General features: G+C 38.8%; 1 protein-coding gene across 3 annotated transcripts in view; it reads left to right on the forward strand.

The window, feature by feature from the left end:
• TMTC4 (transmembrane O-mannosyltransferase targeting cadherins 4) overlaps nt 1-16451 on the forward strand; it is a 53428-nt gene that overhangs the window by 20130 nt on the left and 16847 nt on the right. For all 3 annotated transcript variants that reach the window (XM_061472827.1, XM_061472828.1, XM_061472829.1), the window contains 6 exons: nt 4149-4246; nt 6251-6343; nt 10733-10894; nt 11665-11867; nt 13745-13916; nt 14001-14132. In XM_061472827.1, the coding sequence (XP_061328811.1) occupies nt 4149-4246; nt 6251-6343; nt 10733-10894; nt 11665-11867; nt 13745-13916; nt 14001-14132 (860 nt within the window). The remainder of the gene's footprint in view (nt 1-4148; nt 4247-6250; nt 6344-10732; nt 10895-11664; nt 11868-13744; nt 13917-14000; nt 14133-16451) is intronic.

Below are 16451 nucleotides of genomic sequence, written 5' to 3' on the forward strand. Positions count from 1 at the left end.
TCAGAAGGAGATCTAGATCACAAAATCACAGAATGTTGGAAAGGGACCAACAAGGTTGGAAGGGACCTCGAGGTCACCTGAGCTGACCTGCTCAAACAGGTCACCTAAAGCCGGTTGTACGTGACCATGTCCAGACAGCTTCTGAATATCTCCAAGGATGGAGATTCCATAACCTCTCTGGGCAACTTGTGCCAGTGCTTGGTCACCCTCTGAGTAAAAAGGCTTTTCCTGATGTTCAGACAGCACCTCTTGTGCGTCAGTATCAAAGAGCCATAGAATGGTTAGGGTTGGAAAGTCTTAAGATCATCTTGTTCCACCCCCCGTGCCATGGGCAGGGACACTTTCCACTAGACCATGTTTCCCAAAGCTCTGTCCAGTTTGGCCTTGAACACTGCCAGGGATGGCGCATTCACAGCTTCCTTGGACAGCCTGTTCCAGTGTCTCACCACCCTGACAATAAAGAATTTCTTCCTTCTATTCAGCCTGACTCTCCCCTGTTTAAGTTTGAGCCCAGTTTATGCTTATTTTCTCTGGTCCTGTCACTGGGCCCCACTGAAAACAGCCTGGCTCTGTCCTCTTTGCACCCTCCCTTCAGGTATTTATGTACATTGATGAGATCACCCTCAGCCTTCTCCAGCCTGAACAGTCCCAGCTCGCAGCCTTTTCCCACAGGGGATGTGCTCCAGTGTCTTCGTCATCTTACTGGCCCTTTGTTGGACTTACTCCAGTATGTCCATGGCTGTCATGTACTGGGGAGCCCAGAACTGGACACACTACTCCAGGTGTGGCCTCACCAGTGTTAAGTAGAGGGGAAGGATCCTCTCCCTTGGCCTATTGGCAAGGTTTTGTCTAATGTAGCCCAGGATACCATTAGTCCTCTTTCCTGCAAGGGCACATTGCTGACTCATGTTCAATTGGTGTGGTGTGCACCAGGATTCTCATGTCCTTTTCTGCCAAGGGCTTTCCAGCTGGGTGATCGCCAGCATGTATGGTACCTGGAGTTGTTCCTCTCTAGGTGCAGGATTTTGCAATTCTCCTTGTTGAATTTGATGAGGTTACTGCTAGCCCATTTCTCCAATCTGTCAAGGTCCCTCTGGGTGGCAGCATGATCCTCTGCTCTGTCAGTCACTCCTTCCAGTTTTGTGTCACAGGTAAACTTGCTGAGGCTTCACAAACCTGTATGTCTTTGGTAAACAGTTAATCATATCCTTTTATGTCTTAGAGGTTCACCTAAAAATAGTTTGTCTCACTACTGGGTTTTCTTCTGGCTAATTTTGACTAGTCAGCTTACTTTTTTGTTTCTTTAGCTTATCCTTTTGTAGCTCTTCTTTAAAAGTAGGCATGTTGGCATTGTTTTATTTGAAGCTTCTGGATTATCATGTGCTCTTCATGATTTCTCAGAGGTAACAGTAGAGATTACTCTGGGTTGCACAGGACCTGTTGGAGGGAATTAACCAATCGTTGTAAGTTAAAATAGATAAACTTCTCTATAAAGTCTTATAGTTCACTATTGTTGCTTTTTGTTCTTGCTCCCTATCTTCTGATGGCGTGCTTACTGTCTGGTTGCAGCTGACCTCATTGTGAAAAAAAGGAAGCAAAAAGACCCAGAACACTTCTGTTTTCTTGGCACTGTCCATTTACTTTCCCACTGACTGTTGGAATAACTCCTTCCTTGTTGCGGCTCTTCTTACAAATATATCTAAGGAATTGTGGGTTTTGTTCTTTACGTACATTACCTTTTCTCATTTTATGATGTGAGCCTTCTGAGTTTGTTTTTCTGTGTGTGCTGCTGTTACGCTTGTTCTTGATAACTTGACCCAGTTCCTTTTTTCCTATTACTCTTTAACATTTTGAATCATCAAAGCATTTGTGAATCACCAGCTGGTCTCTTACTATATATACTTCCCACTATCTTATATGTTAAGATCATTTGTATTTGTGTACTGAAAACTGCTTCTCTGAGAAGTGCTTAGTTGCTCTGACTTACTTTCCACCAGAATTTGATTCTGGGAAGAAGAGATCTCTCAGTAGAAGAAAGCATACTTCAGTGAACTCAGTGAAGTTCATTGGGTTTGTTCACTGTTCTCCTTTTTACACTTACCAAGATTGGCTGATTGTCAATTTGTGAATACAGTCAATTACTTTGCCTTCCATCTTTGCATTCTATGTGGAGAGTTTATTTCTACATTAAACAAACAAACAAACCCACCAAGCAAACAAAAAAAAAAACACTTAATCTCGAGAACTGGCTGAACTGGCTGTTGTATTGGCTGAACAGTCTGTTGTACTGCAGAATCTGAAGAGCTCCTTCAAGGATGTATTTAGGACAGGTTCCTTTTATTCTTAGCAGTACTCTTAGAACGAATTTTGAACCCCCTTCCCCTATGAACTCCAATCCCAACCCTCATTGTTTAGTATAACTCATGTGAGGTGGAGTTTCCCCATTACATTTTTTTTTTTTTTTAGTTGCAGTGTTTCTTTACTTCAGTCATTATGTACTTTGTATTTCCATGTTTTGTACTGGTGGTGTTGAGATCATATGACTTCTTTCCTTTAGTGGGTTTCTTTTACCTTTATAACATCTGCACCTCTGATGTTAAGTGTGAGGATATAATTTGGAGTGGAGGGAGAAGGAACAAATGCCTGCTGGGTGTTGCAGTGATGAATCTCGAACTTCTTAATACTCACACTGTTGAAGCTTTAAGTCTTAAATAAGAAAGGAGTGCTAGAAGCAACCTCAAACCTGTTTTTCTACACATTTTTGTGAAAAGTTCTGCTCTCTGCCACAAAAAAAGTAGTTTGCCTCAAATGAGAGAGGAGACCAATGTCAGCAGATCCTTTTCACACACGCTTGTGGTTATGGTTTGTATCTGACCAAACAACACCTGAGCTAGTATACTAGTTTCCCTTTATAATCAGTGAAGAGTCAGCTACTTCTCTGAAAGGTGGACCACTGCATTTAATTAGGTAACTTAATCCCTAAAGGTGTGCCCTTCTCTCAACCAGTGAGAAAGAAATCCTAGTATACTAGCTTAGGTGTAGGTACCTACTTCTGTCATTCACCCTTCCCATAGACCATTATTGCAGTTCTTTTTAAGTACTGAGGTCAAACCTGCATTAGCAGTAGGAAAGAACTGCTCTAGAGATCAGGGAAAGTAGGAAAGGGATCCAGTTAGTGAATGTAAAGTTCAACTTTATTTTTTCACGTGCCAAGTCAAAGATTGGTTCTTGTGATGCCTGTAGAGCCCATGTTGCTTGAACCAAGAAGCTGCCTCTGAAGGAGCAGAGCACTTCCCTCTGTTGCTTGCACCTGTGGAGTAGAGGTTGTGACAGATATGTTTTTATGTGAAGTATCCATGTACTCTGTGTGTGATAATACCTTGGCTGAAGTAGGGCTTATTGTTATATTAATCTCAGAAATGCCTGCTTGTAGTACCCAAAATTAGCTACATGGTGCAGTCTTTAAAGACTCTTTCTTTGAGCAGAAGCTGTACTCTTGATCTCTTAACCCCAGCGTTCCTCACCCTGCTGTAAAACTGCTTCCTGAATGCAAGAACTAACTGCTTCTTTGCTCAGATGCTGAAATTTTTGAGCTCCATGGCATTCCATTGCAATGCTAATGAAATGACATGAGGTACTTGCTAAATGCAGCAGCCCTGGAGAAGCAGCTCATTGTGCCTTTGTAGATAAGACTACGGTTAAAACAGTGCATGTGTGACACTTCATGTGTAACTATGAGAAAGAATTTCTTCTTATTATGGTGCCTTGGAAGAGAGTGGCCAGTAATGATACAGCTCTTGCTTAGGATGATAAATGTGTTTAAATATTGGGAATTAACCTTTGCAGATGATGAATTGTGGAAACTATGTGAAGCTTCTGCCATTCTAATTAATCTGCCTAAAACATCTAGCAAATAGGGAGATTTCTGATGTCTCTGAGAATAGAAAATGACTGAAATAAAGGGACAAATGCTAGCCTATTGCAAGAGGTGCCCTATGCTTTTTAAGTCTATGCATCCAGATCTTGACTGACAGAAAAGACTGTGAGATTACATGCTGTATGTTTTTAAAATTCTAATTTTAATTTAGATTTCTAACTTTACCTTTAAATGTAAAAACCTAATACTGTGGCATGCTTTATTTTGACAGATAAGGAAGGACATAATTTTTCTATATTCTGGGTGTTGGTGAGTGTTATCCTAGGCGCAATAGCCATGCTGTGCAAAGAACAAGGAATAACAATATTGGTAAGAATCCTCTTATTGACTGAATTTTGACCTCAGCATCTGTCAAGTGCAGTTGTAAAGCCTATAAGGATGAACGCTTTCCACAGCTAATCGTATGCACACCTTTTTGTTCTGTTCAGAAAACTAATTAATGTCGACAGAAAGCATTATTCTGCTAGATCTGTCTTGTGTCCCTGCCAATCTGTTGGAATTCTTCCTTTTATCTTTTGTAAGCAGGTTGCATATATCTCTTCATTGTTTTGCAAAATTTAAAAATATACAGTGTTAATTTTAATGCATATAATGTCCACTGGTCTTGGTTTTGAATGTAATTTTTGAGATAGGCCTACAAACCTCTTGTTGAAGGTTTATGAACAATGATATAACTGAGGAGAGCATTTTTAAAAGCTCCACCCTCTTACTTTTGTGAACAATGTAACTGGAAGGATACCCATTGTTTATACATTTCTAATATTGAATCTCTTCCTAATGTCCCTTATTTAAGGATCTGCCTGTCCAGATACAGTTACTGTCCATTTTCATTGTGCTCTTGGTTTTTATTACTTCAGTGAAGACATTCTTTTTTGAGTGATCAAATAATCTACCTGAAATGCTGCATCAGTGATTTTTGCATTTTATATAGGTAGGTCTCTATAGATAAATCCAATTTATAGCTTTAACTGGCAAAACGCAACAGAATCAGAAGAATTCTTTGCAGCAAGGATCTTCTTGTCCTTTCTAACAAAAAAGGAAGAAATAATCACAGAAAACTTCTTGCCTTAGGACATTATTTTTTAGTAGATATTTGTAGGTTGATGTATTATTTGGAGATGTCTGTAAGCAAAACATAAGGAATTATCTTAAAACGTGGTGCAATTATTTCCTTTAGTGGTATGAAGTAATTATTTGCACTAGCAGACACAGAAATGTTACTGGATCTGGGTTTTTTATTTGTTTGCTCTTGCATTGCTAGGATAATCATATTTATTGTTGTGCTGAGGGCACAGGTCAGAGGGTGAAAGGATGAATCACACATTAAAAAGATTGCCTGTAGGCTGAATGTATTTTTCAGCAGGATTCTTGCCTTCCTATCTCCATGCTAGTGAACCAAAACCCTTTTAACTGCCAGGTGGCCTGTCTACAAGGAACCACACCATACTCTGACCTCTCTTCTGTCTTCTTCCTTTAACTGCTAGAAAGAGACTTGAGGCCTCCTAGTGTACTAACTCTTTGCCTCACTTAGAACTATTTTGCTGTGTTTTTATCCATTTAGTCTTTAGAAAGTTGAGATGATTTCCAAAGTTATTAGGGCATAGGCTAAATATTCAAGAATTGTCAAGGCTGGTGATCACTGAAATGTTGAAAAAACGTGGGAAAATGTTAAACTTGGATTTTATTGGTCACCTCAACAGAATTACCCCTGGATAATTTTTTTTTTTTTGCTTGCTTACATGGGGCAGTATCTGCAAGTGGAGTCCTGCAAAACACCAAATATGGTCTAGTTTTTAGTGTAATTTCAGGAAAAGCAATCCTGGTACCTCTGTGAAATCTTTCAGAGCCTTTTTGGTGAGAATTTATGTACCCTTTAAAAATAGTATTTCTGAAACCTGACAGTCAAGAGATACCATGCTGCACAGCAAAAAATATGTAGAAAGCTTAAAGAAACTCCACCTTACTGACAGAAGCCTTACTTTTGACTGCAGCATTTATGCTGCAGAACATTTAGGAAAGAAGATGGAAAGGAGAATACTGTTGTGACTGTGTGTATGGGGTCTAGCTTGCTGGTACATGGCATTCCCTGAAGTGTTATTCCATGTAACAGGAGAAACCCCATTACAGTTACATGATATTCTACTCATCTGAGCTCAGGTTTTTAATTTACCATTTTGCTATCATTACTACCAATGTATCTCTCTACTTATTTGGAATCAGAATTAAGATGCTCAACAACTCATGGTAGAACTGAAATATAAGATGTGGTCAGCTGCTCCATCTTATGCTCTTATTTTTCTTCTTGTTGCTTAGGGCTTGAATGCAGTGTTTGATGCACTGGTGATTAACAAGCTAAATGTTTTGGAGCTTATTCAAAGGGTACTGCATAAGAACAAGCCATTGGAGGTGAGTCCTTAGAGGTTTTGTTCACTCTGTCCATTCAGACAGTCATTCATGTACTAAAAGACAAACAACTTCTGACAGTTTTGTGGTTGCTGAGAACTTTAAAAAAAGTATTTTCAGTCAGTCTGTGCTATGACATCTTTGCAGCAACATAAGTAGTAATGGGATAGCATTAGAATTGCACTGGATAGTGAAATCCACTCCACACTTCTCTCAACAATATGTTGAAATATAGTGTGGAAGAGCTTACTGCTTGATGCAGTAAATTCACCAGGGTCAGTAGCTATACATTTGAAATGGTTGTCTAACACAGTTTGGTTAGAGTAAAGAAAGGTGTTTATTCAGATTCTCAAATGAAATAGACATTTGAAAAAGTACATAAAAAAAAATTATGTCTACTTTGTCAATCCCACTAAAGTATTAGAATCATGGAATAGTTAGGGTTGGAAAGGACCTTAAGATCATCTAGTTCCAACCCCCTGCCATGGACAGGGACACCTAACACTAAACCATGTCACCCTATTACACTGGGTTGGTTTGTTTTTTTAAGAATACAAATTACCAAACAGGAGACAATTCCTAGTAGCTTAAAAAAAAATAGATATGTAAGCACTGATCAAATAAGGATAAAATTTCTGACTTTTGTTGATATCACTTTATCTAGTATTGGCTCATGGTATCTGGCACCTAGTATTTGCACTGGTAAGCAAACTGCAGAAAGAGTCAGCCCCAGGTGAATGATTGATAGCAGCCAAATAGACTAACAGCACACTAGCTGTTCAACAGCTAAATCGTTTGCTTCTCCCATCCAAGGTTCAGCAAGACAAAGGAGTATTCATTGTACTTTGCTTCAATCAGTGGTTTCACTGCAGGGAAGTCTTGCTTACGTTTCTGAGTAGCAGAAGTCCAATGGGGCTTTGAAATTCTTTTGTAAAGAGTAAGTGAGGAGCTTCATAGGGAAATCAGTGCAAATGTAATCTCTGGAACTGAAGCAGTAGATTTGACCAAGGATGGCTGAGGGGTCCAGGAGTATTTTGGGCAGCAAATTAAGAATGCTGGAGAATTTTTCTATATAACGAGTGATGTTAATAAGCATATGACAAGGAAAGAGTCTAGAGCTGTGGCAGATTAAAGCAGAGTCAGTTCAAACTTAAGGTGATGGAAATAAAAGGTAATAAGGATGACCCTGAGAATAAGTGGCCAGTCAGCCTCACATCAGTGCCTAGTAAGATCATGGAACAGATCCTCCTGGAAGTTATGTCAAAACATGTGAAAGATGGGGTGATTAGAGAGGCAGTATGGCTTCACCAATAATCTGGTGGCCTTGTACGATGGAGTGACTGCATCAGTGTACAAGAGAAGAGCTGCTGATGTCATCTACCTGGATTTGTTTAAGGCCTCTGATATGGTCCCCCACATTTTGCTGCTAAAATTGAGAGGTACGTGTTTGACTGATTGACTATTACATATGAATTTGCTGAATGTCCACATCCAAAGAATTACAGTCAATTGTTCAATGCCCAAGTGGAAAGAGTTCATATTTAGGCCACTACTATTTAATATCTTCATCAATGACGTAGTGGAATTGAGTACAGTACACCAAGCTGAATGGTGCAGGAATGGGTGTCATCCAGATGGACCTTGGCAAGCTTGAGCTCATATGAACCTCATTAAGGTCTTCAAGGCCAAGTGCAAGAGTTCTGCACGTGAGTTGGGCAATCCCTGGTATCAGTACAGACTGGGGTATGGACTGGGAGCAGTCCTGTGGAGAACAACTTGGTGACTCCTGGTGGAAGAAGAATTGAATATGAGCCTGAAATGTGTGCTTGCACCCTAGAAAGCCAACTGTATCCTGGAATGCACAGAAAGAAATGTGACCAGTAGGTCAAGGTAGGTGATTCTGATTCTCTGCTTTTGTGAGATCCCCCAGATCCATTTCTGGTGTGGGTGAAAGACATGGACCTGTTACAGCATATCCAGAGGAGGGCAACAAAATGGTCAGAGGCATGAAGCACCCCTCCTACGAAGAAAGGCTGAGAGAGTTGGAGTTCTTCAGCTTGGAGAAGAGAAGGCTCCAGAAAGACCTTATTGCAGCTCTTCAGTATACTTCAAAAAGACTTATATAAAAAATGGAGACATATTTTTTTACCAGTGCATGTAGTGATAGGATAAGGGGCAGTGGTTTTAAGCTGAAAGAGGGCAGATCTAGATTGAATGGGATAGAATTATTTTCAGTTGGAAGGGACCTACATTGTCATCTATAGTCCAACTGCCTGACCACTTCAGGGCTGACTGAAAGTTAAATCATGTTATTGAGAGCGTTGACCAAATGTCTGTTGAACACTGACAGGCTTGGGTCATTGACACCTCTCTAGGAAGCCTATTCCACTGTTTGACCGGTAATAAGTTCTTTACAATGAGGGTGGTGAGACACTGGAACAGATTGCCTGGAGAAGTGTTCAAGGCCAGGTTTGACAGGGCTTTGAGCAGCCTGATCTAGTGAAAGATGTCCCTGTCAATGGCAAGGGGTTGGACTAGATGATGTTAGATCCCTTCCAACCCAATCTACTCTATGATTCTGTGAAATGTGTCAGCATCAAACATTTTGGAGGATTACTCTTTAAGCATGGAGAGCTGAAAGTGTTTTGTTTCCAGTTTGTGACTTTTAAACAGTTCTGTCTGGGTAGAGAAAACATTACATAGCCTTTTTCTTCCTCTTTCAATAGAATCAATTAATTTTACCTCCTGCCACTTACAAAAATCTGTTCTTTTTTAATAGAAATGTATCTAAGACTTTTTGTTTTGTTGAAAGGCAGATCTTAAATTCTCATACTTGCTGATTTTTTTCTTCTCTATTAAAACAGGTTTCAGTTTCATGCCAGATTTTAGTTAACTCTAAATCAAAGACAGTAAAAAAAAAAAAACACTTCTTCCACTTTTAAAATTCTGCCTACTAAGAGATTTTTGTGGCAGTTTGTGAAATCTGGCTTCTAAGAAGCTGCGTGTACTGTTAAATGAAGCCTGGGATAAAAGGTTTTGTGTAGTTAATCCATCATAAGGCAGTTATAAATTGTCACTGCATGGTTTTCCTTTATACACAATTCTCTTCCAAAAACAGTTTTATAGAAAAGGTTTTCTTATAATACTCATTGTAGTGACTTTGGTTACTGAGATGTGTAAGTTGGAATTAACCATTTGAGCACAAAGGCTAACTTCATGTAAAATCAGCATTACAAACTTCTTTGTCCTTACGTATTCAGTTAAATATTTTATGATGACTCCATTGTCAACTACAAATATGAAAAATCCATCTGAATATTGTTTTCACCTTAACTTTTCCTGAATTAACTTTGCTGTCGGGATATCATGCTGGAGGCTTGGATTTGCATCTCAAAGCTATGACAAAGCTATCACTATAGTTACTGATTATCCTGTGTCCAGTACCTGCTGGTGAAGCTTAAAGAATCTCTACAGTATACAGTGTTTTTCTTTTCATTTATGCCTGTCACTAGCTTTTTAATCACAGTAGTGATTGTGAAAATTTTAATTAAGTTTCTAATTCCTCCCACTTTCTAACTATGTAGTTTTCTTGTGATATGTATGTAGTTTTACCTCCAGAGAGATTTAAGTGGACAAAAACGTTGTATGACAGTGATAGTCAACTGGATATACCTATTCAAAGCAAAGTTAACAAAGTAGTCATAGAATCATAGAATCACAGAATCAGAATCAACTAGATTGAAAAGACCTTTAAGATCATCAAGTCCAACCTCTACAGCAGGCCTGCCGAGACCTCCACTAAACCATGTCACTAAGTGCCTCATCTACATCCATTTTAAAAAGAAAAGTAGACCAATTAAATATGCTATATTCTAAAGGCCATATTCTTCTCAAATTCCTTAACAGAAATTTCTGTGTAAAAATTACGTCAGTGTCTGGGTTCAGCTTAGTTACTAAACTGTTCTTATCTCAACCCATGGGAGTTGCATTCTTTTCGATTCTCCTCTCTGTCACTCCGGGAGTAGGGGGAGGGCAAGAAGTGGGGGGAGTGAGTGAATGAGGTGGCTGGCTGGGTTTAAACCATGACAATCAGCTGTAGGTACTGAGGATTTGTAGAAGAGAAACTTCTTGAATAAAAAAGTTTTCTGATTGACAAGGAAATGAAAATGCTGCCAAAAATTCTTTGCAGTTCATCAATGAAAGCGTAGTAAAGTTTGAGAGCTTTCTACCTAACTGCAAAAATAATAAAAATGTCAACTCTAATAGCAAAAATGCCCAGGAATAGCCTCTTCTTTCTGAGATAGTGACCAAAAGGATGAGAATGTAATGGAGAAGATAACAAATAATGTTTTTTTATCTGAGATTATTTTTTTCTTTCTTTCTTTCCTGTAGAATGCTGGGCTGTTAAAGAAGGGGCTGCTTTTCAGGATAACTCTTCTGATGTCTGGAGGGGCCAGTATACTTTATATACGGTGGAGGATTATGGGCACAGGGCCACCGGCTTTCACTGAAGTAGACAACCCTGCTTCATTTGCTGACAGTCTATTTGTGAGAGTAAGTTATAAAGTTGTTTTTATCTGGCCAGCTCAGAACATTTGTCTTTGTCATCAAATTGAATTTTGTTTTCTGTGCTTCAAAGAAACAATAAAGAGGGCAGTCTTCACACTTAAAGATGTGTGATGTGTCACCATCACTTGTGCTGCTGTGATGATTTTCTGCATCTTTCTTTTTTAATAGTATACCTTGTATATTCTTTAATTTAGCATGCAATGCACACATGGAAGTACATTGCCATTTACTTGCTATTTTTCCCATCCATTCAAGGATTTAGCTTTTGCTGATTTTCATCCTTTCTCTGCATACTGTGTTTGACTTTTCAACTATTCTTTCACAATTGAAGAAAATAGCATAAAGTCCTGGTCTGGTACATTTGAAGTATGTCTTGTCTGGCTGCATTAGGGTTCTTTCTGGAGATGGAGAATGATGGGTGAAGACAGTGGGTGCTTTCTCTTGATATTTTCTCCTGTTGTAGGAAATTATTCTTTTTACATGTGGATATTGGTTGGACAGCACAAAATTGCATTTGCCAGTTCTGAATAGCAGAGCCACATAGCTATGATTAAAAAAAAAATTGAAATTTAATTTCACACCTGTAAAATAAATGGATATGTAACTAGTTGTAGACTAACAGTATTTAAAATCTCTTTATTGTATAAGGTATATTTTGTCATAAGGGAAATGACAGCAGTGAGAAGAAATAAAGTTGCCCCCCTGCCCCTTAAGTTTAGTATCAAGTAAATGTTTGTTTTCTTTCTGACTGACAGGCTATAAACTATAATTACTACTATTCGTTGAATGCATGGTTGCTGTTGTGTCCCTGGTGGCTGTGTTTTGATTGGTCAATGGGCTGCATACCCCTCATTAAATCTGTCAGCGACTGGAGGATAATTGCACTTGCAGCACTTTGGTTCTGCCTAATTGGTCTGATATGCCAAGCTCTGTGCTCAGAAGACAGCCATAAGAGAAGGTAAGAGACAGCAATGAATTTTAAATGCCTGGTCAATTTAAGTACAGTATTATTTTGTTAAATCCACTATTGATAATTTTAACAATTCAGCAGAACCAGTGTCTAGCAAATGCAGTTCAAATAAATATTTATAGCTGTCATTACAGTTTTAGCCCAATTTGGGGCCATCACTGTACACAGACTACTAGGAAACAGAGTTGGAGAAGGTATGCATAGCTACTTTATTTTTTTTCCTGAAATGGCATTTTGAGATCCTTAACACTGTAGGTGGTAGAAAGTAGTATGTGCTCAGAACAGAGTAGGAAATGATGTATGTTATGTTTTTGTCCCTACATCTTATGAGTCATCATCTCTTTTAATCTTCTCCTAATAGTGAAAGAGAGGAGGTAGAAATGCTGGCCGTGGCCATACATTAAAAAGTAAAATGCTGGTCCACAGTATGTACTGAGGAAAGTACTTGTACTTTACCCAAAGGAACTAAAAAAAATTATTGTAAACTGTTCTGTCTCACTAAGGGCATCTGTTTAACTTTTCACATTCTGTTCCCATGGATTTCATGTATGGTTAATTTCCCAGTTCTTTAAAATTTTTAAACAAGTCAGTCATAGAATTATAGAATGGTTTGCGATGTGTAAGGGACTTTAAAGGTCATACGTTAGACCAGGTTGCTCAAAGACCCATTCATCCTGGCCTTGAACACTTCCAGAGATGGGGCATACACAACTGTGGGCAACTTGTTCCAATGTCTCACGACCCTCATAGTAAAGAACGTCTTCCTATATCTAATTGAAATTTGCCCTCTTTCCATTTAAAGCCATTACCTCTTGTCCCATCACTACATGCTCTTGTAAGAAGTCCCTCTCCAGATTTCTTGTAGGCCCCTTTAGGTACTGGAAGGCTGCTCTAAGGTCTCCCTAGAGCCTTTTCTTCTCCTGCCTGAACAAGCCGAACTGTCTCAGCCTATCTCCACAGGAGATGTGCTCCAGCCTGCTGATCATCTTTGTGGCCCTCCTACAAGTACTACAAATGATGTCATACTTTCTAGTAAAAATGCACTCACTGATCCTATATTGCTGAACATTTTTTTAGCAAAAAGTGAAGAAAAAAGTATAGTGAAGGCCTAGGACTCTTGGAGATGATAAGAGAGTAAAAGGACACATCTACATTACAGTTTAGAGATTTATTTGTAATAAATTAGAAAAGAAAACCATCCATGTGGCCTTTATAACAAACACCTGACACAGATCTAGGGTTCTTACTCACTCATATCATCTCTGTAAAAGTAAGGTACCTAGTCTAAGTTGTTTAAGCTCTGTATAGTCCATCAAGATTTACCTGATGAGGATTACTCATCCTAAAATAGATACCTAAGGCAAAGAAGACAAACTGCTGTGGAAACAGCATAGATTACTAACTTTCAAGTGGTTAACCACAATGGATTCTACTGTTAATATATTTGTTAGGGAAGAAAATAATTTCTCAGTAGGATGTGTACCTAAGCTGCTTCTTTAACAGCAAGCTGTATTTTTCCCCTCTTACTGGCTTACTAGTTCCAAAAATAGACAGGTAGCTTTTACCATTACTTTTCCTGCCTGTGTATTTTAAATAGGAATTATGTAATTAATGTGTAATTGGGCTGTTTTCTGGCCTGGAAGCATGAACATTGCTTTTCTAGAAATTACAGCTAGGATTTTAAAAGTGGAGTGTCAAAACCTCACAGAAATTTGTTTTGTTAGCAGCTCTCAAACGCTGCATTTGAATGCCCTCTTCCATATGCATATCCTTCTACAACATTTAAATAATATTTATATGTTAAATGGAAAATGTACTATTGTTAAGATTTGTGGTTAATTTAAGTATCTGTTTCTTGTTTGCAGAATTCTTACACTGGGACTTGGATTTCTTATTATCCCTTTTCTTCCCGCAAGTAATCTGTTCTTCCGAGTAGGATTTGTTATTGCAGAGAGAGTTATCTACCTCCCCAGTATTGGATATTGTATTCTGTTTACATATGGATTTAGTCTCTTGAGTAAGCAAGCCAAGAAAAAGGTACCATCAAAACAATCAGTAAAGTTGATGATGAAGTGCTTCAGATGAATGGTTTCTTTCTTAACTTGTCTCTCTTTCCTTAAGAAAATTCTTGCTGTGGCAGTTCTTGGAATCTTGTTGATAAATGTTATGCGCTGTGCACTCCGCAGCAATCAGTGGAGGTCAGAAGAACAGCTTTTTAGGAGTGCACTCTCTGTGTGCCCTCTGAATGCAAAAGTAAGTGACTTGTGTGGACTTTTAACCTTTTTTAAGTGTTTTGAGATTTGGGATAGAGGAGGCATTGTGCATGCTTAATATATTGTGTTACTCACAGTCTTTATTGGTGCAAGAATATGACATTGACAGGTTGGTCACCTAAATTACAGTGGGAGCGTAATCAAAATGCCAGACAGTGCAAATTACAATATTGTAATTCAGAACTTGGGGATAAGAGAGGAGAGGGGAAGGAGAAGAGGGAATACACTTCAGGAAAAGCATCCAGTTAAATTTGATTTACTGTTAATAAAATCTACTAAAACAATTGTGTATGTAATTGCAAGTTATTACAAAATATCAAAAGGAAAGTAAGTTGTAGTAAGTAAGTTGTAGCAATGTATTCACCAGCGTAATGCCTGTGCTGTATTTTTACAGTCCTTTCTGTGTGCCTTCTAGTGGTATATGTAGCAAACACAGGTAAGGGACAAAGCAGCATATTGTCAGTGTAATTGCAGGATGCGGGGGTAAAATATTTGCTTCCACGTCTGCTCTCTTACAGTGGCCGAATGGCATGGGCAGTAAGGAAAACTGCCGTATTCCCGCAAAGTTTAGTGAGGGAACAGGAAAGAGGGTGGGACTGCATAGGATGTTTCACTGGGCTGAACACCGGTGTTTGGCATAGTAGACTGAATCTAGCTTGCCAACAGAGGTGACCTCCACAGCAGTCCTTTGACAGCTGAGAGTGTAATCTGTTGGAGCATACCACACGGCCCTCATGTCTGAATTTTAGCAGAGACTGTCTTTGAAGAGCCTTGAAATAGGAATGTGCAGCTTGTCAATACAAATACGTTGATGTCTTATAAGATTAGATTTCTGCAGTCTAGAGTGGCATCTAGACAATACAGATCGAGACACAGAGTTTAAAAAGGAACCTGTGAATGCTCAACTTTTCAAAAAGAGAATGATAAACCTAGCATCTACTGGAATGCAAATATGCATCAGTGAGCTGTAAAAAACATATATGGCCAATACTTACAAGATGGTGATGTAGTTCAACAATCTCAGATTTCAATACATAGAAAAAGAGCTGTTGTATTTTATTGTGTGGCAGTGGTAGGCAACCATCTTCTTTTTAATGATGACCTCAGTACATCTTGTCTTCTGGATGACAAGTGCATACTATAAATGGAGCAAATGCAATCTGTTTCTTTGTGTGTAACTCCATCCATCTGCCATGGTAAGAGTGCTTTAGACAGATCCGTACTCTTTGCCTGTGCTCCAAGCTCCTTGGACTCAAGCCATGTTTGGCTGGGAAGCTGTGTAGCTGTGTTCACACAGTGCTGTGCTTGAGCCGATAAGCTGTATGCAAGCTATTGAACTAATGCAGTTGGTTCAAAGCCAATGAGTGTACAGGGAAAATGAGCTTGTGTTTGTCAACACTGGGCTGTGTAGACACGCCTGAGCTTCAGTGCTGCTAGTGACAGCTTGCTGAAATGGAAAGCGTGGTGATGTGAACAGGGAGGGGTTTGTAGGTTCGCATTCAAATTTTGCTGAAGGAGTAACTTTGAAATCACAGTAGTAGGCAGCTTTCCTAGGCAACAGCATTAGGGAATCCATGTGTGAAAACCAGTCTGTTTTTTTTCTTTATGGTTTCAGCTACATTTATTCAATTTTGACAGAAGTAAATGTAAAAATTGGGTCTAGGTTTTATTGTGGTCTTCTGTTGTCATCTTGAAACTGCAAGCTTTCTTTATAAATGACTTCACAGGACCTTCTTTGACTGGCCTGTTTATTTCAGTGGGTGGCTGATGCAGACCAAAAGTTGGAACACAGATGATAGCTTTTTCTTGTTCTTAGACATCTTTAATATGTGTAATGTGGTCATGCTTTATTTCCTTTATGTAGCCAGGGTGCCAGATTCTCCAGGTGTCCCCCAACTAGCAACAAAAGCTGCAGCTCCTAGTTTGTGTTCTGTGGTACAGCTCTTCAATTCCAAATTGGCTGTCTGTGAGCAATGTGGAGTAAACTTACCTCAATTCTAAGTAACAGGTAGATACAGCAATGCCTTCTCTAATTTAAAGACTAATCTTTAAACTTCTCTTTATATAGAGGTGTGGAAACTGCATTAAATTAGACTGTCCTTCATAGTAATGAATCTGTCCTCTTGAGTGATGGATGCATCTAGCTTGAGGATGAAATTTAGCATCAATTTTGATAAATGTTGCACAATGATTTTTAAATTCAGTGGAAATAATCAGGTACCATAATAAAGTTACAGAAATTTTTATTTAAAAAAAAAAAGTTTGCAGTACAAGATTTTAACTATCTTAAATATTTAAA

This window comes from Pezoporus flaviventris, unplaced genomic scaffold (genome assembly GCF_033815535.1).
Source record: "Pezoporus flaviventris isolate CSIRO_AGI_PZ_B2104156 unplaced genomic scaffold, CSIRO_AGI_Pfla_v1 ptg000072l, whole genome shotgun sequence".
In the NCBI taxonomy this organism is placed as follows: Eukaryota; Metazoa; Chordata; class Aves; order Psittaciformes; family Psittacidae; genus Pezoporus; species Pezoporus flaviventris.